At 47.9% G+C, this 25,871-nt stretch overlaps 1 protein-coding gene across 2 annotated transcripts; it reads left to right on the top strand.

Annotated features, from left to right (window-relative positions):
• Window positions 1-23,840, top strand: CAPN14 (calpain 14). 2 transcript variants are annotated; one of them, XM_003787507.1, is made up of 21 exons: window positions 1-228; window positions 1,156-1,225; window positions 1,963-2,081; window positions 2,218-2,354; window positions 3,332-3,506; window positions 4,072-4,134; window positions 5,754-5,839; window positions 8,474-8,548; window positions 9,930-10,093; window positions 10,932-11,095; window positions 11,617-11,625; window positions 13,289-13,494; window positions 14,344-14,380; window positions 14,864-14,920; window positions 15,584-15,641; window positions 18,205-18,269; window positions 19,530-19,598; window positions 20,274-20,352; window positions 20,953-21,069; window positions 21,457-21,512; window positions 23,814-23,840. In XM_003787507.1, exons 1-21 carry the CDS (start codon window positions 1-3, stop codon window positions 23,838-23,840), a joined length of 2,061 nt encoding a protein of 686 aa, XP_003787555.1. The 2 variants fall into 2 exon arrangements, with proteins under 2 accessions (XP_003787555.1, XP_023367656.1); XM_023511888.1 differs by lacking the exons at window positions 1-228; window positions 1,156-1,225; window positions 2,218-2,354 and having other exon boundaries at window positions 2,059-2,081.
• The last annotated feature ends 2,031 nt before the right edge of the window (window positions 23,841-25,871 follow it).

Here is a 25,871-nt window from a genome sequence, read left to right as displayed (position 1 = left end):
ATGTCTCTGTGGCTGCCCTCCATCTGTGGCACATGGAAACTGGGGCAGAGGGACTCCAGCCGCTGTTCTCCCCAGCTCCCCCGGCAGGACTTCGAGGCCCTCTTGGCAGGGTGCCTGAGGGACCACTGCCTCTTTGAGGACCGCAGCTTTCCTGCCACCCTGAGTTCTGTGGGTAGCGGGCCCCTGCTGCAGAAGCTGCCACCTGGCCTGCAGTGGAAGAGACCCCCGGTGAGGTCCAGGAGGGGCTGCAGGGACACGCACAAAATGCCCTGGGCTTGGGGCTACTGCATACCAGGTCCAAGATACATAAGGAAAAAACAAAGTGGTTCTCCTTCTCTCCACTCAGTATGACAAACACTTCTGACGCCAGACGTGTGGGGAGTTTTGCTCACACACAGAGCAATTCTCCTGGGGACACCAGCTGAGTAACCTCCAAGTCACTTTGGTCACTATCTACCAAGAGATAGCATCAGCCCCCACAGGTTAAAAGTTCAGCACCCCCAGCCTGACCCTCCACTTTAGATATCAACTGGAAGTCCCAGTTCGTGACCTGCACTTCTAATGACCAGCCATAAATTGGGGTTCCCATGACCCCTCCTGGGGTGGATTGATCTTCTAGAGGGGCTCACAGAATTCAGGGAAACATGTTGCTCCCATTTACTGGTTTACTATAAAAGCCGTTATAAAGCATACAGAGCAGAGGTTGTGGGGTGGGGCTGATCAGCCCCTATCCTGAAGCTATCTAGGGAACCCCACCTTAGCACGAAAAGCCAGAGAAGGCAGGGAGGAAGAGACAGAGGGGTAAGAAGAATAAAGAGAATGCAAAGGTCCTAGGAAAACTCTGAATGTCCCTTTTAAAATGTATTTGTATTTTTAGTGGAAGCCTCAGGCAAAGGCATTGTTGGTACAAGTGCTACTTCTCGGTATCTAGACCTGGTTCTTCAGGGCTCTGACTTATGGGAGCTGAAAGAAAAAATCAGAAATGCAATGTACACACTCTCCAGCCCATTTTTTTCTGGGATAGCCCTGATTTCTCATATATTCTACATCTTTGTCCCCTTAAGTCCAGTTGAGGGGTGTGGGAAAACATGATCACTGTCACTCCGGGAGTATCTTCAACCTAGGTCAGAATGACAACTCCTTCTGTCCTCACAGGAGCTGCACAGCAACCCTCAGTTCTATTCTTCGAAGGCCAAAAGACTGGATCTGTGCCAGGGTGTGGTAGGTAAGTCCACACAGTGCTGGACACACAGCAGAGTGTGTGACACAAACAGGAATCCAGAGTCTTCCCTAGGGAAGGGGCGGGAGGGCCACGATGGTCACTCAGCAGCAAACCTTGAACTCCACCTTGACGTGCAGTGTCCTTGGATGTGACATTTATGAGGGTGCATAGGGATGCCATGCTGGACCCAGCTATCCACAGTCTGCGTTACCAACTTGCAGGTCTAAACTTTGTGCTGGGAAAATGTGCTCACTCTGTTTTAGTCCCCACCATGAGTCTTTCTTGAGACACCTGTCATTAGACTCCCAAGAATAGGGTCCAAGGGGCTTATCCTCAGCTCGGCTTATTTTTTTTAGAGTAAATGGAAACAAGCTTTGGCCATGAGGAAAGGCGCAAGTCTAGTGATATCCATTTCACACAGGGGAGGGATGAGGCTTTCCCAGAAGAGCGGAAGGCAGGCACAGAGGATTTAGAAAAAGGTTGGTGGGGTTTGGGTCCAAATTCCTGAGAAGGGGGGCATTCAGGAAGCTAAAACCTGGTCCAGGAAGATGACTCCACTTTTGGTGTCAGGTCTGGATTCCAGCCAGTATTCCTGTCCACTCACCCCTTCTCCCTGGTGGAGTTCCCTTCTCCTAAGCTGGGCGACAAGCCCCGAGAGGAGAGTGGTTGAGGCCAGGCACTATGGGCCTGGGGGGAGTCCCTAGTAGGTTCACGCAGACCCTGTGTGCTGTCTGGCTTAGGAGACTGCTGGTTCCTGGCCGGTCTGCAAGCTCTGACTCTGCACGAGGACATTCTGAGCCGGGTTGTTCCCCTGAATCAGAGTTTCACTGAGAATTATGCTGGCATCTTCCGGTTCTGGGTGAGTGTCCTCTTGGGGCCTTGGCCTGGGCAAGGGGCTGCAGGACGGGGTTCTGGGAGGAGCTGCATCTTTGCCTCTTGGGATGATTGTCTCCTGGGGCCATCCTCACTCACCAGGGGCCACTCTCTCTCCCCAGTTCTGGCACTTTGGGAACTGGGTCCCGGTGGTGATAGATGACCGACTGCCCGTGAATGAGGCTGGCCAGCTGGTCTTTGTCTCTTCCACCTACAAGAACTTGTTCTGGGGAGCTCTTCTGGAAAAGGCCTATGCCAAGTAAGACAGCTGGTGGAAATACGCCTTCCCACTGTCTCCTTCTCTCTCTCTATCAGTGTGGAAGGAGGGAAGTGGAATCGGGCAAAGTTTGTGAAGTGAGATACTGAGGCATGTCTCAGCCAAAGTCAAAGTGACAACATATTCAGGGTCTTTATGTGGGGGTCACCCACCCAAACAAGCATTCAGGAATTTTGCCTTTCCCTAACAGACAGAGTTGTTAAAGAGGGGTAGGCTCTGGGTCTGTATTCTCTTCTTTGACCTTGGGACGGAGAGAAGGAGCAGTAACACACACCCACAGGCCAGCAAAGCAAAGGCAGCTCCTCTGAACCATCGCTGCATGGCATAAGCCCCTTCTCCCTTTGTTTTGAATGAAACTCCATCAGTTTAGCCAGTAACCACTGTTCTTAACAGCTGAAAGGTGGGGACAAAGGAGCACCCACATGAGATCCCCTTGCTTGGATCCCTTTGGGGACAAAATAACAATGAGAACATTTTTAAGAGTTTTTGAAGTCAGGCAGCATAGGCAGAAAGAAAGAGAAGGGACTGTGGGTCACTGCCTTTATTGGCTTAGTGCCTTTACTGGGTCCAGGGTGCTATCCAAACAGCATTCCGGGGGGAGCTTTCACTGGTGCGTTTAGAGCAAGTAGGCATGAGCTCCAGGAGACACACTAACTGAGAGGAGGACCTGAATATCTTGTAAGTTCTCAGGCAAATGTCTGAGTGGTCTGTTTAAAGAAAGGGGAGCAGCGGGGAGCAGCAGGGAGCCCAGCCTTGCAGGCAGGACAGATGCCTCTGACACTTATCTCTGGTCACCAGCTGGAGCCGTTCAGGTGGGGTATATAGCCCTGGGAAACTGAGCCCTGCCTCTGGAATGAGAAATTTAAAGTTATATTTTAAAAAATGGATGCCAAGACAACATAAAATTATAAGTGCTTGCAGTACCCTTCTCCTCTCATGGTTCTGCATTCCTTGGGCAGGCTCTGTGGTTCCTATGAAGACTTGCAGAATGGACTGGTGTCTGAAGCCCTTGTGGACTTCACTGGAGGAGTGACAATGACCATTAACTTGGCAGAAGCCCCTGACAACCTCTGGGACATCATAGAGCAAGCCACCTACAGCAGAACCCTCATTTGCTGCCAGACGCACGTAGGGGTGAGGCTAGGCTGGCTCTGGTGGAGTGTCCTCCTCCCCTCCCCATCCCTTCACCTACCAGCTGCTGGTTTTACTTGGGTGTGGGCTTGGGCCTCCACACAGCTCCTGTACCTAGGGTCCTGGTGTTCAAGTGAGAGCATCAGAGCTGGCTCCTCTGGGTGGGCTAGGCAGCAATAGAATGAAGATGGAGTGCAGAGAAGGGAGCCAGCAGTTAGGAAGTGCCAAGTTCACGCAAGGCACTTTCCATGTGCAATTTCACAACTAACAGGGCTCGGAATGGCCATGTGTGTTTCCTTGCACACTGACTCAGCAGCCCTGAGCCTGCGTTTGTCTTCTGGAAAATGGAGGTTATAATCCCTACAGAGTGGCACACCTGTTATGGAGAGGGTTGAAAGAGACTACGGATGCAGAAGAGCTTTGAAAACTGTCATGTGCTGTGCGCTGATTCCGTCCCACTCCTCTTTCTATAACCCACTGCTCCAGCCAGACAGGCCTTCTGTGACTTCACAGATAAGCTCTGTGCATCAGAGGACCAATCAGGACCTGTCTTTTGTCTCCACAGAAGGAGCAGGTGCTAGAGAATGGGCTGGTGGACGGCCATGCCTACACTCTCACAGGACTCCGGAAGGTGGGTTGGTTGAGGCCCTCTGCCTCCTTGTCAGCCCTCCTGCCCCCAGCCAACCCCTGTACCTCTCATAGGGCCTTAGGTCCTCTCAGGGAATGCTGGTTTCTGTGCCCAGTCTGGGGAGTGGGTAACGTTTCTGCTAAGTCCTCCAGGGCCCGTCAAAGCAAGTAGTGGGCTCCCTATATCTCTGCACCTATTTCCTGGGGTGAAGGGGTAGGTTCAGCCTTTGTCACTGCCAGCGCACTATCCCAACCCTGTCCCAGGGGGCAGCCCTCAGCCAGTGGCCACCCAGCCCCACTGTGCCTTACAGCCCTTCTCAGGCTTCGCCCCAGGCTGCCCCCATCAGCTTTCGCAGCTAGTTCTTCCTCGCAACTCCCCGTTCCACTCACGTGCTCTTTACAACAGTTACAATCGCTACTCGACTTTTGGGCTGTACTGAGCATTGGAAGGAAGATGGTTCAGACAGAGCCCCTACCCACAGAGTCAGAGTCCAGTTGGAGACAAATGAGGAGGAGGCAAAGCAGAAACTTGAGGAAGACTTAGGGGTTCATGGGAGAAGGGACATCCACCGGCTGCACTGGGGAGAAGTCAGGGAAGTCCTTACATGGGAGGTGACACTGAGGTAGCTCCTGAGAGAGGGGTCGACTTGGGTGAGAAGGGGATCCTGGTGGAGGGAGCGGCATGAGCAGAGCGGAGAGGGGAGAAAGCAGCAGCTTCGAGCTAACGAGGCTCCGACATGCTCTGGCAAGCCCAGCTCTCCCCAAGTCCTGTAATATCCTTTCACTTCGTTTCAAGTTTCTGGATCCCAACTCACACCTAACTTTTTCCATTTAGATTTTTTGTTTATGTGCCAAGAAGTTTTTCTTTATTGTCATATTTATTTAACAAAATGTACCCAGCACTTACTATGTGCTACGTGCTGTCCTAACTGCTTTAGAACGGTAACTAAACATTAATTCACCTTATCCTGACAAAGCCACCATGAGGAGGTGTGCTGGTTTCCTAGGATTGCCACAACAAGCTACTATAAGCTGGGACAATATAAATGAATTTTCTCATAGTTCTGAAGGCCAGAAATCTGAAATCAAGGGGTCAGTAGGCCCACACTCCCTCCAAAGGCTGTGGTGAAGAGTCCCCCCTGCGTCTTCCCCCTCTGACAGCTCCAGGCGTTCCTTGACTCAGGCTACGGATCTCCAGTCTCTGCCTCTGTCTTCACATGGCTTCTTTCTCTGTCTCTGCTCCCCTGCTCTGCTCCTCTAAAAATACTTGTCATTGGATTTAGGGACAACTATCTCATCTCGATCCTTAACTTAATTAGATTCGCAAAGATGCTTTTTCCAAATAGAGTTGCGTTTGCAGCTTCTGAGTGGATGTGTCCTTTGGGAGGGAACACCATCCAGCCTGCTGCAGTAGGCATAACTACCAGGGAACTGAGATAGGCAGTTTGCCCCAGGTCTCCTAGCTCAGCAGTGCAAGTCTCAGAGCTGCTGTTTCCCCTCCCAGCCCTTCCTGGACCTCTGACTTCTCATTCCAAGGGCTCAGCTGCAGGCTTGAATGTCACTCAGATCCCAAGAACAGGTTGCATCAGCCCAGCCACCTAAACTGCCTCTCTTTTTGTGCAGGTGACCTGCAAATATAGACCTGAATATCTTGTTAAACTACGGAACCCCTGGGGGAAGGTGGAATGGAAAGGAGACTGGAGTGACAGGTGAACTTTGGGAAGTCTTGGAGGGGTGGGAACTGGGCAGGTGAAGAGTGCAAAGGAGGTTGCCATTTGCACACAAATTCAGATGTCTGCTTCCTTTGACCTCAGGCTGGATCAGAATGCTTTCAGACCGCAGGGCTTAATCACTCACATTTATAAGATGCTTCATGGTATATAGACTGCTTTTCCTTTCATTATAATAATTAAAGCTAATGTTTATTGAGGGCTTGCCAGCACTGTGCTAAGCCCTTTGAATTTTTATTATCTCATTTAATCCTCCAAACAACACTATTATAAAGTCGATAGTTTTATCCCCAGTTCACTAACTGATGCTTAGATTAATTGAATTGCTTAAGGTCACGCAGCGTAACTCCACCAAGGTCATTGGTGCCTGGGTCCAGTTTCTCTGCCTGGCATGGCTTAGTACATTCCTGGTAGTCAAAGGTAGACATATCTGCATTGGCTCCTCCATGTGGGCATTCTGCTTAGTTGGAGACATTTAGGTTGTTCCTTCCTAAAGTCAACTGTAAAGGGATGTGGGATTTAGAGGCTCTGGGCCAGCTGTAGAGCACAGACAGATAGAAAGGCCGAGTTCTACTAAAGCCCTTCCCCCTGTTGTTATGAAGACTTACAATACTTATCCTGTATGATACTTTAGAGTATGCAAACATGTCCCACACATACATTACCACTCGATCATTTTTATAGTGAAAAAATGAAAGCTTAGAAGAACAAGTTGAATTTTACCCCTGATAGTATGTGCTGCATTACATTTGTTATACATTAATAAACAGAGTTGTCAGAAGGGTCTATGTGGAAAAATGTCATCCACAGAAATACACAAATTTTAAGGTGCCACAGAAATACAGCATTGTAATCTTGGTGCTGGATTGTCTCCTGGAAGAACAAGCACTCACATTAGACACACATGACGGGTAAATTAGTTTTATTACTTTCGAGCCGTGTAATTTTAGGGAAGCATCTCAATTTCTCTGAGCCAGAGGTGTGGGGAAGATTAAATAAAATGATGTGTTTTTAATACACAGTGTTGAATCTGCTTTTAATCCTATCCTCCCGTCCACTATAGTCTCCATTTTAAATACAGTAGAACCTCTGTAAGTTGAGCACCCAAGTGACTGTAACAAACCGGTCAACATATGGAGGTGGTCAGCATAAGGAACTAGGCCTACTGGGCTGATAGCTATATATGGTGCATGTCTGGTCTATGAAAATTAGGTCAACTTAAGGATGTGGTCAATGGAGGGAGGTGGGCAACTATGGAGGTTCTACTGGGTTGTATTTTTCAATGCTAGAATTTCCACTCGGGACTGTCTTCCCTTTCTCCCGTTATGTCCGTATTGTCCCTTCTGTCCTTGAGAATGTGGAGCATGTTTATCACAGCTGTTTGCTAATGTCATCATCGCTCTCATTTTTAGGCAGGTTTCCATTTACTGTTTTTAATTCCTGGTCACGGATCACATTTTCTGCTTACTTCCCATGGCTAGTAATTTCTTATTAGATGCTGGACATTGCAAATTTTAGTTTCTGAGTGCTGAGTTTTTATTGTATTCCTTTAAAGAGTGTAGGGCTTTTTCTGGCGGGTAGTCACATTGCTTAGGGATTATTTTGATACCTTGATGTTTTTAAACACTTTGAGGGCAAGTTAAGGGCTACTTCCATTTCAGTGACAATTTGGTATCACTACTAAGTTGTAGATCCTCTGGGATCTCCAGCGAAGACTCCATGCATTCAGTAAAGTTTTTTAACCCTGGCAGGTGGGAATTCATATGATCTGCAGCCCTGTGTGAGCTCTGAGAATTGTTTTGCTTACAGTCCTTCTTTTTGGAGGTTCACTTTAAGAAAGCACAGATTTGATGTCAGCCAAAGACTCAAGGGAACCCCTTTGAAGTTTTCTAGAGTTCCTTTGTTAAGTAGTTTCCTACTTTCAGGTACTTTACCAGCAAATTCTGGCTGTCTTGGTCTCCTTGAACTCCAGACTCTATCTTCTCTGCTGAGAAAGACTGATAAGTTCTCTTTGGGTTCCCTGCCCTGAATTACTACCCAGAAAATTCCCTTCAGGAAGGAGGCCTATGTGATGTCAGGGCTCACTTCATTTGTTTCCTGCCTCTCAGGATTGCCTGCCTGTTGTCCAATGTCTGAAAATAATGTGTTACATTTTGTCCCATTTTTAGACATTTGTGGTAGGAGGCTGATACGGAATAGTCTTACTCCTTCATGGCCAGTGGTAGAAATGCAAAATGATGGGCTTTGAAAATAAGCAGGTTCAAATGCTAGTCATCGCCTTGACATTTAATAGATTTGTGATTTCAAGCAAGTAACCTAATCTCTCTTGACCTCAGTTTCCTAATCTCTAAAATGGGGATAAATATTTCTATTTTTTCTTTGAAGTTGTTCTTAGCCTTAATGCATGTCAAGAACCCAGGGCCTGGCACATAGTAAGTGATCAATGAATATTAAATATTACTTGTATAATATGGAATGTAAGATTTAGTTGTCTATAAAGCAGCATGAAAATGATAATAACTAATGACACGACAGAGAATTTACTGAAGTATTTCTAGAGTGCCCTGCATAGTCGTTTCATTCTCAGTGAAAACGTTTCTTTTCTGTTTTCAGTTCAAGAACATGGGAGCTACTGAGCCCTAAGGAAAAGATTCTGCTTCTGAGGAAAGATGATGATGGAGAATTCTGGTATTTGACTCGGGGACTTGGGACAAATGTCCTTGCTTACATTTGGACACCCGTGCAGGATTTTGGGTGTCTCATGTTGTGCCAGGCACCTCCTGTACAGAGATCCGTAAGACACCATCCCCTCTAGAGCTCCCAGCCCAGCAGGGCAAACAGCCCCTGTAAACAAACTGCCACAGTCTCAGTAATGAGAGTGGAGCTCAGCAGCGGGGCTCAGGGCAGGCTGTGTCCTCCTCTCTCGCCTCCACTTTGCTCTCTTGTTCAATATACTCAACCCCAGGGTTTTGCCTTTCCTGTCCTAAAAAGGAGATGAGGAAGGAACTTGGACTATAAATTTTTTGCCAAAAGATAAGGTCCCTGACTTGTGCCCCCTGCAGCAGAGTAACACCACTCCCACCTACCCTGAAATGACTCACCCCTCTTTATGAAAGGCCACCAAGACTTCCTGAGCTGCTGCTGGGTGTCTGGTAGGAACCCCATCTGTTCTGCTTTGCCTGGGTGTGTCACTGTTACTATTAACTACCACCCTTGTTCCAATAGACTTCTATACTCCCGTCAGCCACCCATTTCAGACTGCTGTAGCCTTCTCTCTTTTGAAGGTCTTTCGTTGAACTCAAGAGCTCTACAACTCAGGGCATGTTGGCTCATGCCTGTAATCCCAGCACTTTGGGAGGCTAAGATGAGAGGAATGCTGGAGGCCAGATGTTCAAGGCCAGCCTGAGCAATATGGGGAGACTCTGTCCCTACAAAACAATAGAAAACTTAGCCAAGTGTGGTGGCCAGCACCTAGTCACAGCTACTTGTGAGGCAGAAAGATTGCTTTAGCCCAGGGGATTGAGGTTGCATTGAGCTATGATGATGCCACTGCACTGTACTCTAGCCTGGCCAACAGAGCAAGACCCTGTGTCTCGCAAAAACAAAACAAAATCCCTCTTTTTCCTTTTGGTATAATTCAGTTGCTTAAAAAAGAAATAGAGCCCTGCAGATTCTGTTGTTTACATTTTCAGAGATAAGTGAATGGAGCATCAGACAGTTTAAACAGCATATTTTAGGTCACAGAGTTAGCAAGTGAAGATGTTTGTTAATTAATGATTGAGAGTTGATTTGTGCAATTCTTAATGAACATTTATAAACCAAATGACTAGTTAGGGATACCTCAATTCAGCTGTTATCACTGTGATCCTCCCTATGATGGAGCCCCCTGGGGCTCTAGCCAGCCCCACCGTGTATCTCCAAAGCCAGCTCAGGTCTGCACCAGCTCAGGTCTGATAAGGCATGGCCTTGGCCTGGGGAGGGCTGCCCACTGCTTAGCTTCACCCTCCCCTTTGGGCTTGTCACTAGGTATCCTCTCATCCATCTCCTGTGCTGGTCGTTCTCTCTGCAGGATGAAGCTGCAGGACTTTAAAGCACATTTCACGCTCCTGGTCATCTGTAAACTGACCCCAGGACTGTTGAGTCAGGAGATGGGCAGGAAGTGGACATACACCGTGCGGGAGGGGAGATGGGAGAAGGGGCGCACAGCTGGTGGCCGGAAGAAGGTGCAGGGAGGTGAGTGTGTGTGCAGTGTGCGTGGGGGGTGTAGCTAGTGCTTGGGGGGAGGGGGAGGAGTTGTGTGCACTCAGCCTCATGCTCTGGCCTCCTGCTGTGTCCACACAGAAAATGGGGCACTTTGGTCCTAATGTGCCCAGGGGCAGAGTCCCCTTGGTCAAACCATCAGCATGTGGAACTGCATCTTTGCAGAGGGATGGCCCTTCCCAGTCAGCTCACAGGCACTGGGAAAGGCTCTGTGATTTTAGGACAAGGCCAGTGATACTTGAAAGTAACCACTCGTGAGTGGACAAGATTGAAATAGGAATTGTATCTTCTGTAGCCTGAATCTGGGGAGGGACACACACTTGGGGGGACTCCTAGGCTCAGTAGATACAGGAGACAAACTCATCTATGTTCTCAAGAGGGACAGGTTTGGTGACTGTGTCCTCTCTTCCACAATTCAGATAGGGAGACTGGCTTTTGCTGGAAAGGCCTGGGGGGTGTGAGCTCAGTGGATCAGGGCATCCTACTCCCCAGAGGCTGAAGTGCTCTTGCACAGGCTTTGCGGCCATGCAGTGCAGAGGCCCCGGGGCTGTGGGGTGTCTCCTCAGTGACTTGATGCATCACTCACCCAGGCTGTGCTTGCCTATGGGGCATGTCCGGGTGAGGCACAGGACAGCTCTGGGTGGCGTGTCTGTGGAGAAAGAGGAGGAGGGGGGAGGAGGTTCCATCCCAGTGGGCCTCAGTGTGTGAGTCCCAGTGGAGGTGTCCTTGGGCTGCCCACCTCTTAGTGGTCTGGTGAGCCGGATGCTTGGGGATCCAGGGCCTGTTCTTAGTTCACTGTGTTTTGCCTCAGGCACATTTTGGAAGAACCCTCAGTTCCTGCTCTCTGTCTGGAGGCCTGAGGAGGGCAGGAGGTCTCTGAGGCCCTGCAACGTGCTGGTGTCCCTACTGCAGAAGCCCAGGCACAGACACCGCAACAGGAAGCCCCACCTCGCCATTGGCTTCTACCTCTTCTGGGTAGGTGGGCCTCAGGGCACGGAGCCATGTGGCCCAGCGAGGTCTTCAGCAGTTACCATTTCCCCTGTTTCTCATCTTCCCCACTGTCCGTCTCTGTCCACAGCCCTGGGTGCAAATCCTGGCTCTGTCCCTTAGGAACATGTGATCTAGAACAAGTCACCTCCTCACATTCAACCACCAGTTCATTCAAATGTAAAGAAGGGACAGTGATATTTATGCAAAGATAGAATCAAAGGAATGCCCCTGCCAGTGCTTGTCATGGTGCCTGGCACATAGCTGGCACAATCAGTACTGGTTTCCTTTTCCTCTCCCAAGAAGCCAAGTTCCCTCCACCCTTTTCCAGAATTTCCAATGATGTATTCATATGTCACAGACAGAGCAGCAGGTCCTGTGGGAGAGGGGGAGAGTGATGCCCCTTCTCTGGGTGGAGAGGCTTGTATATCAGCTTCTATTCCAGTTTGGACCTGTGAAATTTCTGGATTTCCTGCCTAATGAGATCTCTCTCTCCTTTTGTCTTTCAGATGAGTAAGGTGAGTCCCATCCTTGACTGGCTGATGTGAGGGCCCTTGTGGCCAGGCCGCTGCAGAGCCTTACCCAGTAAGAAGCTGTGATAATGTCTGATTGTACTGCCAACTGCCTGCATGTACGTGAACCGTAAAGAACAGCTGCTCCTCTTTTTTATGCAAAGACACCAAGAAATCCTTATCCATCTATAGGGAGGTCTCTGAACCTGGTGTAGAACCAATAAATTTTAGAATTAATTAAATTCCTACATAAATACCTAGGGCTAGTATTGAAGGCTGTCGCAGCACAGGTAGGATGATAGATCACAATTTTGCCTGAGTTACGGAACCCACGATTAAATAGACCTAAAGCATATGGGCCAACGGAGACCACGAAGTCTCCCTCCCCTGGAAAGAACAAAGGCTTGAAAAAAAGGGGCAGAAAGACAAGAACAACTCTATGCGCCAGCTGAGGGGGCTGCCTGGAGGGGTGAGGTAGGAAGGCCTGAAGTACCCCAGCTACTGAGGGTGGCACTGTTATTTCCCAAAGAAAACAAGAGCAAAAAATTTAATTTTCTTAGGTTGAACTAAATTAAGTTAGAGGAATTTTATAAAGAAACCATTTGCAATTGCTTTTTTCTCCCCTCCCTCTTTTGGGAGCACTTAGAGTTCCCCAAGTTGCCTGTTAAGTTAAAAGGAAAAAGTTACTCATGTCACATCTACTTCTGAATAGAATTTGGTCCACCTATAATAACAAAAGAGAACTTCAAACCCCGTACAAAACTCAAAAGGCAAGAAAAAGAGTAATATATGAATGAGAGCTAGGTAGACCAGGAGAACTCAACCCAGGACAGCTACTATGCCTGATTATAAAATTTAGCTCTGAGATTCCTAGCAACCAAGGTAAGGAGGGAAACTAGATGATTTCCTAATTCTCATTGTTTGATAAAAGAAAGCATTCATCATCAGGAGTTATGTTTTGTTAGAGGAGAGAGAGAGAGAATATGAGATAAAACAAAGCAGATGCTCAAGCAATGTCAGAACCAGAGCTCTCATCTTCTGAGCTGCTACCCAGTTCTCTGTCCCCTTTATGAGGCTGTTTTCACTGAGGTGATGCAGAATGCCTGGGTTATCTGGATGCAGCTATTGTGATGTCAGTTTTTCTCCCCTCTTAGTTGGATGTAGAGGTATGGCATTCCACCTGTATCTGTGATCACAAACACACCACAATCAGCCTGGAGATTGTATCATATATTTACCTGGAGGCAGCATCAGGATGTGTAAAGAACATGGACCCCGGCGCTCAGCTGCCCTGAATCCCACTCTTGGCTGTGACTCATACCAGCTGGGTGACCTTGGGCAGATGACCTAATTTGCCAAAATCTCAGGCTCCTCAACTATGAAAAGGAAAACGCAGGCACAGGGCATTTCTCACATCGTTTTGTGTCAGAGTTGTTTGTAACTTCGATGTCAAGTCAACTGACTTGTTTATTCAGCCCCAAGAGGGTTCCAGCAAAGGCCCCCCGACAGTGTGTTCAGGGGATTTTCTCCTTGCTCCTCTGTCTCATCCTCTACTGGATTTGGCAGATCAGAAGCCACCTGGGTCCTGGCTCCCCACCAAAGGCCTCAGGCCGGGCCATAAGCCCTGGATGGTCACATCTACTTATGTTTTTCTGTCCTCCACCCACAGACCTACGATGACCAGAAGAGACTGCCCCCTGCGTTTTTCCAGAGAAGTGCTCCCCTCAGCCAGCCTAAGACATTCGTCATGGAGAAAGAAGTGAGTCAGGAACTGTGGCTGGACGCAGGGACATATCTCATCGTGCCCTGCACGTCGGAGGCCCACCAGGAGTCGGAGTTTGTCCTCAGGATTTTCTCCAGAAAACACATCTTTTAGTAAGGACACGAAGCCTCTCCTGGAGGTTGGGGCCCCTCAGGCAAGGGAGGCATGGAGGGTGAAGTTGGAAATGGCAGAGGCCACGGTCTCTGCTGCTGAGACAGAAGAGTGATGGGGAGAGCAGGACACCAGGGCGGCTCAGCGTGGAGACCATCTTCCTCTTCCTTCCCCCCTCCCTCCACTACAAACCAGCACGTGCTAGACATCAGAGAGAAAAAGATGGCACCGACAGGGCCCCTGCCCTCCTGAACTCAGGCTCAGGGAAGGCTGCAGATGTGTGAGCAGCTACAGTTCTGACAATGCACCCAATGGGAGATATGCTCGGGGTGTTAACAGCGTCAAAGAGGAGCCTCTGAGCCGACCTCCAAGGTCCTGGGGAAGCAGAGTTGGCTTCAGGGAGCAGGTGACTCCTAAGAGAGGAATAGGGGTAGTTCAGCTGGGCGAGGCTGTTACTAACTAGCTACTACCGTATGCAGTTGAATCAATACCCACATACGCAACCAAACTTACTATTTTGCCTAGGCTTCTTTTGCCGCGCCAGCCCTTCTAGGCCGGGTGTGTGTGTTTTGTTTAGTTTTTCATATCTTGGCCATAGGGAACTTGACTTGCTGTTGGGCCTCCCTGCCATGTCAGGCTACTGAGTTTTAACATATGAGTCAGAGTAGCCAGATGAGGGTGTGGGGAGGAGGTGCAAGCCGTGCACTGAACTTGCCCTGTAAGGAGAAGAGGCAGGTGAGGCAGGTCCCCATGTGCCTTGGCTGAGGAAGTTGGAAGATGAGCTCCCAGGGGAGGAGAATATTGGTCAAAAAATTCTCAAAAGAAAACTCTTTTTTTTTTTGCCCCCTCAGTGAAATTGGCAGTAATTCCAGTGTTGTCTTCTCTAAGGTGAGTAGTCAGGTGGAATCCACACGGCTGGGACTGTTTTCTAAGCCAGGATGGTGGGTCTCTTCCATCACGTTAAGGGGTCAGAGGAAGATTCTTGCAGACCCCTTTCGATGAAAAATATGCAACATCACTTGTTGTGTTCTAAGAGTACCTAGGTTCTGTTATTTTTGCATCAAGAAAGAGTAGAGAACTGCCCTTCTGGGCAGGCCCTTGTCACTGAGGGGCCAGAGCCCAGGTGCATGAGTTGCCCTCATATTCTACCTTCTTCTGCTTCCCTCTACCGGCCTTTCTTTTGCCCAGTTCACTATGACTTCCCCAAAGCAGGGAGAATTGGCACAACAGGGGATGTTTGTAGAACGAAAGACAGTGCAAGGTCAAGCTCCTGGATTTCAGGGGCATGGAAGCCCTGAGATGTTAGTGTGTGCACGAGAATCCGTTTGTACAGGTGAATGATGATGTATTTCTATGCGTCTGTTCCTATAGGAGATAGAAGAACAAAATGAAGGGCAGAATGAATTTTTCACCAAACTCTTTCAAAAGGTTGGTTGATCAGGTGTGGTAGAAGGGGCGGGAGGAGCCAGGACAAAGTGGAAGTATCGTTTTATGAAGCGGGAGGGTTGCATCTGCTAGAGGCTGAGTACAGACTGTGATTGGAGGCTACCTAGTCCCCAGACTGCCTCTTTCTAGCAAAGCCCTCAAGTTTTTAGACAAATAAGTAGAGCCATTGTCTCCAAAAGGTTCCTTTAAAATTATTGTCTGTTTGTAGAGGCTTCATTGATTACTTGTAGGAAAAGCATTTTATCCCTGAGATAATGGGCTACAGAAGAGCAGAGGATCAGTGCTGGGATGGGAAGGGTAAAGAGGGTGAGAAGGAGATCTTGACATGGACAAGCCTGGGTGCATTGAGGGGGCAGTCAGGATACCAGGTCCTGGAGAGCAAAGGAGGGAGGCCTGGGGCCAACCACCTGCTCCCCCTGAGTTCCTCCCTTGGGCTGGCCCAGATCTGCACCTGGCAGGAGGTGAGTGGTTGAAGTGCAGGGCTCTGGAGGCCACACTCTTCATAATGTGCAAGGCCCTTCAGAAAAGGGCAAGAAACATACTGGAAATCCCTGTTTAGTTATGTTGTCTAGTCACTTGACCTCTCTGCCATCGAATGAGCCTAAGGAATGGTGATTTTCTCTTGCCATTCTGCTTTCGTTTTAGTATCCAGAGATCAATGCAGTTCAACTGCAGAATATCCTGAACCACATGACCTGGTCAGGTAAGTGCTTTGGACTCCAAGGGGACCCGGCATTTCCAAACTCTGCCTCTGCTTCTCTTTCTCTTGGTGGGACACATGAATTACTGAGCCCTGCCCCAGCTAGCTGCTATGTTTTACTCGAGGGTGGGTTATCTGGTCTGACAAAGCAGTAGGGGAATTCATGCCGCTTTGAAAATAGGGCTTTTTTCTCCCTCTTAGTTCGGATGTAGAGATACGAGGCACTGAAAATGATTTCTGCCATTTTGCCAGCTTGAAAATAAAAGCTGAGCACTTCTTTCTTGGCATATCAATTTCATGTGGAAGAACTGCCCCCATTTCCTCAACCTGGGATAGAAATATTAAGTATTGACTAGCCTACCCAGGGAGCTCTCTGATGAACTCGAGTTTAAATTGATCAACCTATAAAAATCTGGAAGAGAGTGCACACCCGCTACAAGATGCAAGTGGGCAGTGTGGATGCTTTCAGGCAAAGCCTGGGATAACTTCTAAGAAAGGCTTAAAGCTCATATAAAACTGTTTTATATTATACATAGATTGGGAGTGAGGAGAACATGGAAGAATTAGGCTGATTTTTCTAGAAAGGAGAATGAAAAAAAGTAAAACAATTAAAGAATATTTGTGCCCTAAGACAGATGATTACTTCTCCCTTATACGAAGCCAAGATTTCAAACCCAGACAAATTACAGTCCAGGCTATTGTATGATTCAAGGTTTGAAAGGATTTCCTCACAGCTTCTCAAAGCCAAATTCCATTATCAGTAGAAGGGCCATCAGGGAAGACTCTAGCCACGATAGAACCTAAGAAGCCTCCTTTCACTTCCCCACCAAAAAAAAAAAAGTTCTAGGTCTGATTCTAGGGAAGTTATCTGGAAGAGATGGCTTGTACATGATTAATGTTTTTTTAAATACCTGATCACAAATATGCCAAACAGTTTTCCAAAGAATGTGTGGACAAACTGTTTTTATTCAGTCCTAGGATAGGGTTTCTAAATTGACAGATTAGAGAACTACCGCAGATTTTGGTGAAGCATTTGGCAAAATCTCCCATGATAAATAATAAAATGTGGGGTGGAAACTAATAATATTAGATGTACTCATAACACATCGTGTCACCACTCCCAAGAGTTAATACACTAGAGAACTAGAGGGATAATTCTATCTAGCTAGAGGTGAGAGGAGTCTAGATGTTTGGATGTTTAACGAGAGTTCCTAGACTCTGCCCTTGGTGGTTCCATTCATTGCCCCAACTTTTATTAATGTCTTGGAAGAAGACATGGAATATAGGCTTATTGGATCTGGAGGTGGCGCAAAGCAGGGAGACGTCATTGATGTAACAGATGGCAGAACTGAAATCCCGAATGTTCTCAGCAAGCTGCACCCAAATAAAAAAAAAATGAAATGGAGGGTCAGGAAAATAATAAACCACTGCCATAATGATGTTTTCGAAAATGGTTGCACAGCTCTTAGCTGAAGACACCTCATTTTTGCAGCAGCTTATGTGAAAGATATTTGGTTAATGTAGTTGACCTTCAGCTTCACATGAGCTAATGGTCTCAAGTTGCTGCTTGTACAAGTTCAGGCTGCATGTAATGGAAGCATTTCGATCTGTGTTTTTGAAATCATGTCCCAGGAAACATTAGAAACTAAGAGGTTTTAGTAAGTGTTCCATGAAATGTGTGTAAAGGGGGTTAGGTTCAGTGTCAGGGTACCTGGGTCCTTATTACCTATCCTATGCTAAGGTCCGGATGAATGGGGAAAAGGCTCTATAGTTGGAAAATATCCCACCTTTACTTGATCACAGAACCTTTTTTTGCAGAACATTACTCTTGGAACATAATTGGGGAAATTTCGACCAAAACCTTTTTGGGAGTGATAGGTTCTCTAAATTCTGTTTAACCAAATAGCATCTGCATGTTCAGGTCATGGGAGCATATGTTGTAATGCTAGTGAAGTATGGAGTCAGGAGGGGGGTATGAAAGTTAGAAAGCATCTGAGGAATAGTTGGAAAAACATTCAGATGTTTAGCAGGGACGGCAGAAGTCAAAGAGGAGACAAATGCCATTTCACGCTTTGCTGGAGGCAGAACAGGTTTAGCAAGTGGCTATTACTGGAGGCTCCTTTGCACTTCACGTAAGGAGGTTCTCCTGCTTTTTGCATGTGAGAAAGGGAGCACCCACAACTGAAATCATCCTTCATGACACCTAAGGAAGGAATCCCCCAGTTTCGGCAGGAGCTTGAACAAGCTGGCCTCTCAGAGCGCTCAGACTTGGGGGTCTGTAACTCTGGGATCCAGGCCCTCCCTACATTTGTGGGACATGTTCATAGGGGTCACATGTGAGCAAAGCAAAGGTGGCTGTTCTCTACAAGGTGTCACTGTATTGCATGGGTGTAGGAACCACCCTCAACCCCTCTCTGTCGGCTGTATTCCCCCTCTCTCCAGCCCATGTATATGGTGGTGGTCGTTAGAACTTCAGTCGGCCCACACAACACTGCCTCTTTCTGCTCAGAAAAGGGGTGAGCATCCCTGACCCAGCTCCCCACAGAGTCCTTCTGTTCCCTTACAGGTCTGGGGAGCACACAGCCCCTCTTCAGCCTTGAAGCCTGCCAGGGGATCCTGGCCCTCCTGGACGTATCTTTTCAGGTGGGGGATGGATGTGCTGGGCCAGTTGAGATCTTTACACTGGAGCCAGGCAGTCTGGGTTTGACTCCCAAACCCAGCCCTCACTAGCTGTGGGATCTTGGACAAGTCCCTGAGCCTCATGGTGCCTCCAGGTGCTCCTCTGAAGTATGGACAGTGTCAAAAGCTGTTCTGTGGGATTGATGTGGGGACAGAGATGGGATAACACAGGCAAAGTGCGGAGGACCAAGCTATCATCTAACAGGTGATCACTATTAGTTACCCACAATAATAACCTCATTTCCTGAGAGTGAGGATGCACCAGCTGCAAGGTGATGGTGAGTTTCCACGTCCCCATGTTTACAAAGGCCTTGGTGCCCTGTGTTTTCCACTTGGTGACTGGGTGGTGGCTATCCCTTTTGCAGATCAGAAAACTAGGGCTCAGAAAAGTTAAATAACATTCCATGAACTCAGCTTTTCTGATAATGAGCCCTGCAATTTTTCTAGCAAATGCTCTGTCTCTCTAAGTGGACAATTTTAATTAAAGTTTGGTCATCCATACTGCAGAGAAGCATATAGGGGTGATAGTCTTCGAGGGATGGTCACAACAAAAACAGTGTGTAGAATCTCAGAGACAGTGTGGGATGGTGGTTAGGTGTCTAGCATCAGAGCAGGTCCGAACCCTGCCACCAGCTGTGAACTTGGACAAGATCTTGAACTCCCTGAGGAATCATTTTGTCCTCTGGAACATGGGGGAGTGGATGCACCTCACCTGCTAGGCATAAGTGAAATAACACAGATGGTAAGCATGTAACAGGGCGAGACCCATGGTGAGGGCTCCCAGGTGGTGCAAGGTAGCTTTTTGATTGTCTCTCTGATGCCAGGGGTACACAAAGCTAACCATTAAACTTTGAATATACGAGAGGCATCCTTAGCCACGCTATGCCTGAATTCTTCCATAAGCTGGTTTTTAAACAATAATGAGAAAAGGTTATAGTTTTTATTTAAATTACATCAAAATGGCTATGTCAAAATGTCCTGCTTCACTAAATGATAATTGTGGTCATCACCTCCATCGACATTACTTCTCCCAGAGCTGCTGCTTCCTGTCCTTTCCCTGGGCTGGACTGGCCAGTGACTCGAGGCCAACTTGGGACATCAGACATTGCATGGGGTCACCTACAAAGTGCACACAGCTGTGTGGGGCCAATGGCTGCCTGCAGGGTGTGGGTGGAACTCTCCCTGGCAGCTTGTGCCTTAACCTGTTATCAGCTTAATGCATCGGGCACTGTGAGCCTCCAGGAATTCAGGGACCTGTGGAAGCAACTAATGCTCTACCAGGTAAGAGCAAGTCTTAACCACGCCTCTTTAGAGGGTGGCACAGAAATGGCAATTCTGTAAAGCTATAGCAGACAGTTCTGCCCCACAGCCCTTTATGTCCTCCCCACCAAGTCTCTGCTGTCCTGTCAGTGAGGCTTTCCTTCCCTCCCTCTCCCAAACCCAGACAGCCTGCTGCCGTAGTGTTCCGTATTTCCAAAACACACGTCTCATCATCTTGCTTCCTTACAGAAAGCTTTTTAAGACTCCCCCTTGGTTTCAGAGAAAGTCCAACCCCCCTAGCACGCTTGGCATTTAAAGTCCTGCATAAATTGGCTCTGTCCTACTCTTCTAATCATTCCTCACAGCTCACAGTTCTCCCACTTGTCTCCTGAGTCATGAAGTTGGAGCCACTTCAAAGTGTGGTTAACGTGCCTAAGCACATTTCCCTACACCCAGACTGTCGATACCCCCCAAGAAAGAGACCTTTCCCTTCCTCAGAAGCCTTGTTCCTTGAGAAATGTGAGGTGGTGGGAGCCGGGGGTGGACTCTCTGCCGCATTCTTATCCCGGTGGCAAGCCCTGCTGGTGGAGCCTCAGATGTCCCTGGCATTGTGCAGGGACACGGGGCACGTAGAGGCTCTCAGGGGGAGCTGGGAAGTGCCTGGTTTCCTTAGCCTTTGGTTTTGGTTCTTTGCAGGAGGTTTTCCACAAACAAGATAAAAATGGGTCAGGCTACCTGAACTGGGCGCAACTGCGGGCCGCCATGAAGGAGGCAGGTAGGCCCAGGAGGGGTGGGTTTGGCCGGCCTGTGGGCAGGTGCACACTCGCAGGGAGTGGGCTGTGCAGGGTGTTCTGAGTGACTGACAGGCAGCGTGACTCTCAAAGACATGGATCTGCACATAACCCAAACCCTTGTTATTACTGTGGCTGTGATCAAAGCTAATTTATTGAGGGGTGGCACATCCAGTTCTCGTTCAATCTTCAACAACACCTTATTATAATCCCCCCTTGACAGAGAAAGAAACTGAAGCTCAGAGAAGTTAAATAACTTACCTGGGGTTTCAATCCAGGACCTCCAGGCTCCAAAGCAGATGCTCTTGACTGCTGAGCTGACCACCTCCCGCCTTGAAGGCCAGTAATCCACCTGATGAGAAGGGCCTCATGCAGGCTGCTTAACAGGGCCAGGGTAGGGAATGGAGAGAAAAGAAAAGAAATTGATTAAATAATTAAGGAGTTCAAAATGAACCCCATAAAAGATCTCTATGCTGTCAGGATTCAGGTTTGTGAAGTGGAGGGACCACTTAAGGGGCCTTGGGTGGGAGGGGAGCTGAGGGCAGGACCCCAGCACCCACTGTGGGAGCCTGTGCTCAATGCAGGGATCGTGCTCAGCGATGACGTCTGCCAGCTGATGTTGATCCGCTATGGTGGCCCGAGTCTGCATATGGACTTTGTCAGCTTTGTTCACTTGATGCTGCGTGCGGAGAACATGGAGGGTGAGCTGGCGGGAAAGAGGGATGGCCAGGGCTTCCTCTGCAGGACTGTGATTGCTCTCTTGTCCCTAGTTCAAGCACAGGGGAGGACAGCTGCTAGCCCAGGAATGACAGGCCAGGGGAGCTACTGGAACTTGGCCATGTGCCTGTGAAACTTGGCCATGTCTACCCACACTAATTCATACCCTGCCTCTTTCCAGAGGAAAGATTTGAAGTAGCTCAGTTAGGAAAAGTGTGGCTGCATGTGGTTGTATGTGGGCAGGAATTGGGTTCCCTCACATTTTCAGCATGGATGTGGTTAAGGTGAGGCCAGGAATGGGAGGAAGTGGCTCGTAGTGTTTCCAGCACACACACAAATTAACTCTTTTGTTTTCTGCTGCATTTTCACAGAGGTTTTCCAAAACTTAACCCAAGATGGCAAAGGAATATACCTGCAGAAGCCGGAGGTAAGGAGGCAGGTGACATCTTCTGAGGTAGAGGTGGCCATTGCAGGAACTGGCTCTTCTGATGGAGAAGGGCTCTGGGGACCCTTCACCCTGCTGAGTTTGAGATTCAGCACTACATTCATTGCACTCACTCCTTCATTCATCCATCAGACATTTATAGTGCCCGCTTTGCACCAGACTCATATAAAGGCAACAGGAGACTGAGTGAGTGTACCCAGTTTGCACAGGCACATTAATGCCATGTGGCAGATCCATAAAACTTTGGCAGCCAACAGCAAGCAAGCACTTAGTTCCTGAGTTGCATGGCTGGGAATCTTCAGGTCTTGGCTGGCTTGCTTATGTATCTATGGGTTTACTGGGGGCTTTGTTAGATACCTTAACTGAAGAAATTCCAACAAAGCTTGCCCTCAGGACAATGGCAGAAGCACAAGACAATGAGTTTAAATATGCCAGGCCTCTGAGACCCAGGCTCCGACCCGACACACCTGCAACTCATTCTGTTGTCAGAGCAAGTCACATGACCAAGCCCATTTCCAACAGATGGGGAAAGGGCCTCCTCCTCTTTCTCATCACTTGGCAGGCATGGCCGGGCATGGACACAGAAAGGGGTAAGGACTTGGGTCCAGCAAGGAACTCTAGCATAGCCAGTAACAGGAGAGCCAATCTAGATAGGGGTTCCACCAAGGCCTTTCTGGAGGAGGTGGCAGTGAAGTTGAAACCTCAAAGACAAGAAGGAGTCATCTAGGCCGAATGAAGGGGGAAGTAGGAAAGGCCCAGATTGGATGGAGCAGCTGTGCACAGTCCAGGCATATAGGGAATGAGGGGAGGCTGACTCCAGGTCAGTCCCAAGGTCAGGGTCAGATCAGGCAAAATTGCCGGCTAGAAACAAGCCTTGCTGAAGGGCTGGTGTACGTGGTGTACACATGTAGAGGGACTATACCTAGTTTTGTTTTTGTGTCCTCTTTCCACATCTCATACAGTGATATGTATACAGCAGGTAGTTAACAAATGTTTGTTAAATGAATCAGGTGATACAGCTAGGAGAAGTCAAATCATGTATGGTACCAATTGTCTTTCCCAGTCATTTCAATTGCACTGATTTACTGAGCACCTGCTAGGTGCCAGGTGTGGTGCTAGGTAGTGTTCACTGCGAGGATATTGGAGTCTGGCACTGAAGCATCTGCTCTTCTTTTTCCTACAACACTTCCCCTGCTTGGGTTTCTTAGAAAGGATTCTGGAAAAGATGAGTATCTCTCTTGATCTTAATGTCCATTCTATGGAATAGCTTCTCTTAGAGTTGGGGCCCTGAGCCTGTGTCTCCCCTCAGTCTCTCCAGTGTCTGTCTGTGAAGGTGGGACCCAGCGGGAGGGACACTGATGAGAGCCTCTGAGCCCATCCCCTGCTGCTTAAACCCCCACCGGGCTGCTGAGGCATCACCTCCTGAACCCAGGCACCCCTTTCACAGTGGCAGGCTCAGAGCTGGGGGAAGAGGGAGACATGAGTGTGGCACCTGACACAGGACAGCCTGCAATGTGGCTCCAGCAAAGTAAAGTGCTTTCATGAGAGGAAAACAGGACGGGTCTGAATTGAAGCCACAGCACTTCTTGTTACTAGCTGTAGGAGCTAGGCAAACCACACTGCATCTCTGGGCCTTAGCTTCACTACATGCCATGAGGGGGCCTAGGTGGTCTCTGGGATCACCTCCAGTTCTGACTACCTCAGCTCAGTGAGCACAAGAACAGCAGAACCACCCAAGGTCTGCAGGGAATGGAAGCCACTTGTTGGATTCCACTCTGGGGCTTTCTCTGACACCACGGGTGACTCCAGCGTTATCAGCTTCATCATCAGCAGCATCATTTTGATGGATTGGCCTGTGGAGTGGTTTCCCCAGAGGTCCCCTCTGTGTGAGTTAGAGAGATCGTTCATCACACCCACATAAAGCTGTCAGACGGAGGGGCCCATAAATGTAAACATGTAGAATATGCTCTAATGGGTTTCTGCTACCAGTCTGCACACCTGCACTGGCTGGCACTAGCGTGCCAAATTGAATTCGTGGGGAAAAAATTCATTGAGAATTGAATACAGAATCAGCCTCTACCTTGGCTATCATCATTCATAGGCACCTGAGAAGTCAAGGTTGATTATATTTGGGGTTGATTTATACTTACTAATGGATGGTGTGGTCCCTCTGGCTAAACCATCCATTAATGTCCTGTCTCGGTGGCTCCCCGGGGGAGGGGGAGGCGGCTGAGTCAGAGGTAGATCTGAACTGACCATCCTTTGCTTCCCTGTCACGTCCAGTGGCTAATGCTGATACTGTACTCCTGAGAAGCCTCATCTGCTCTCACTGAGGACTCTGCATGTGGCCCAAGGGCAGCCTTTGGCTGAGACCAACCTCCACTTGCCAGTTCACTGTTCTTCAGGGGGACATCATCAGCCATCACCTTCTCAGCTGGGCAGATTTCTTCTTCAATGGCCAGCATGCGGGAAGGGAAGGGAGGCAGAAGGAATTGCCTTGGATTTGTAAAGGACAGTTTTCCTTCCCTGTGACCACAATTTTTTCTTAAGCAGGGATGCTGCCTGACATGGCCTAACCAATCTGACTCCAAAGACGGTACCCTTGGCCATCTATATGACACTGCCTTCGTAGCTTGACTTGCCAAATGTCATCACATGTGGGTAATAGTGTATGTTTCAGGGTCTGAAGCAGGAATGCTATGTCCTTAGACATCTATACTAACATTTGTAAATTGGTAAAGACATGGGCTTTCAAGAACACATAAAATAAGAGAAACAGCAGGGTATAGGTAAGGTGGGCTAGCTCTTGTCATCTGAGGTCACTGGATGGCCTTCTGCCCACAGTAGCTCCAAATGATAGGATTTGGAAGAACTCAGGGGTTTTAAAACACGTGAGCTCTCAAAAGACTTCCACTGGCGACAGATGTCTGTCATTCTGTTTACTTAGCCTGTAGACTATCAGATACATTTCAAATCAGTCCAGAAACTCTTGATGTGCCTACTTCAAAAAAGAACAACAAATTCATGATAAATTGAAGAATCAATCAGTGGACAGTTGGTATATCTGATTTTTTTAACTACTGCCATGATACATCATTTTTGTGGCATTCCTCCCAACCCAGAATACAGGTGCAAAGCCAGAAAAAAAAGGCCATTTTCCAAAGTCAATGGATTTTATGGTTAGCACCTCAGAGTCAGTCATTATCTCTGGTTGAGCATCTCAAATCTGAAAATCCAAAATACATTTATGTATTTATTCAATTTATTATTATTTTTTTAAGACAGAGTCTCACTCTGTTGCCCAGACTAGAGTACCATGGCATCAGCCTGCTCACAGCATCCTCAAACTCCTGGGTTTAAGCAATCCTCTTGCTTCAGTCTCCAGAGTAGCTGGGACTACAGGTGCCTGACACAATGCCCAGCTAATTTTCCTATTTTTAGTGGAAATGGCACCTCATTCTTACTCAAGCTGGTCCCAAACTTCTAAGCTCAAGGCATCCTCCCATCTTAGCCTCCCAGAGTGGTAAGATTATAGGTGTGAGCCACCACACCCAGCCTGAAAATCCAAAATTTAAAATGCTCCCAAATCTGAAAGTTTTGAGCACTGCCATGACCTCAAAAGAAATGCTCATTGGAGCATTGCATACATTATACAAATGTATAATGCAAATATTCCAAAATCAGAAAAAATCTGAAATCTAAAACATTTCCGGTCCCAAGCATTTTAAGAAGGAATACTTAGCCTACATTCTATCTGCTGTTAACTTACAAACAATTCTAACCAGCGTGGCTATCTGGTTTCCAAGTCCACAGCAGACAAAGGATGGAAGCTGAGTAAGGGGATAAAAGGGGGGCCCACTGAGAGCAGAACCAGAGGAGATTTGCTCATCTGCTAGGTGGGTACTGTACCAGACAAAGGAGCATGGCAGGGCACGGTGTACGCAGGGAGACATGCATTTTATTTAGGAAAAACTTGCATTTATTCCAAATGATAAAATGTAAAATGGTTTTCTGTTTAGTGCCAGATACAGGAGAAATTACTGTTTATGTGTAAATAATGATCACACCTTTATAGTCTTTTAAAGACTTTTATGTCTGATTATTTATTGGTATCTTTGTCATTAGATCCCACTATTGTAAATGGTTGTTTTAATAAAACAGTTGTATGTTGGTCTTTGAAGGCAATTTTTGAAATTTGGGGGAGGGGGTGAAGAGAAGGTGATAGATAACCATTAATCCGTATGATAGTTGGATTGATTTACAAATTAAGTTGGATAGAGCGCCTCCTGCTGGCTTCTTGGTAGTCTGAACTGCCCTCCTGTGTCCCTCAGGTGTTACCCT

The sequence above is a fragment of the Otolemur garnettii genome, unplaced genomic scaffold, assembly GCF_000181295.1.
Source record: "Otolemur garnettii isolate 467f Iridium unplaced genomic scaffold, OtoGar3 scaffold00022, whole genome shotgun sequence".
NCBI lineage: Eukaryota > Metazoa > Chordata > Mammalia > Primates > Galagidae > Otolemur > Otolemur garnettii.
This window is presented reverse-complemented; position numbering and strand designations above follow the sequence as displayed.

Bases quoted from the DNA above. Each gene is read 5' to 3' on its own strand.
- CAPN14 (XM_003787507.1), top strand. From the start codon at position 1: ATGTCTCTGTGGCTGCCCTCCATCTGTGGCACATGGAAACTGGGGCAG. The intron at 229-1,155 runs GTGAGGTCCAGG...CTGTCCTCACAG, and splicing joins TGCAGTGGAAGAGACCCCCG to GAGCTGCACAGCAACCCTCA. The intron at 3,507-4,071 runs GTGAGGCTAGGC...TCTCCACAGAAG, and splicing joins GCTGCCAGACGCACGTAGGG to GAGCAGGTGCTAGAGAATGG.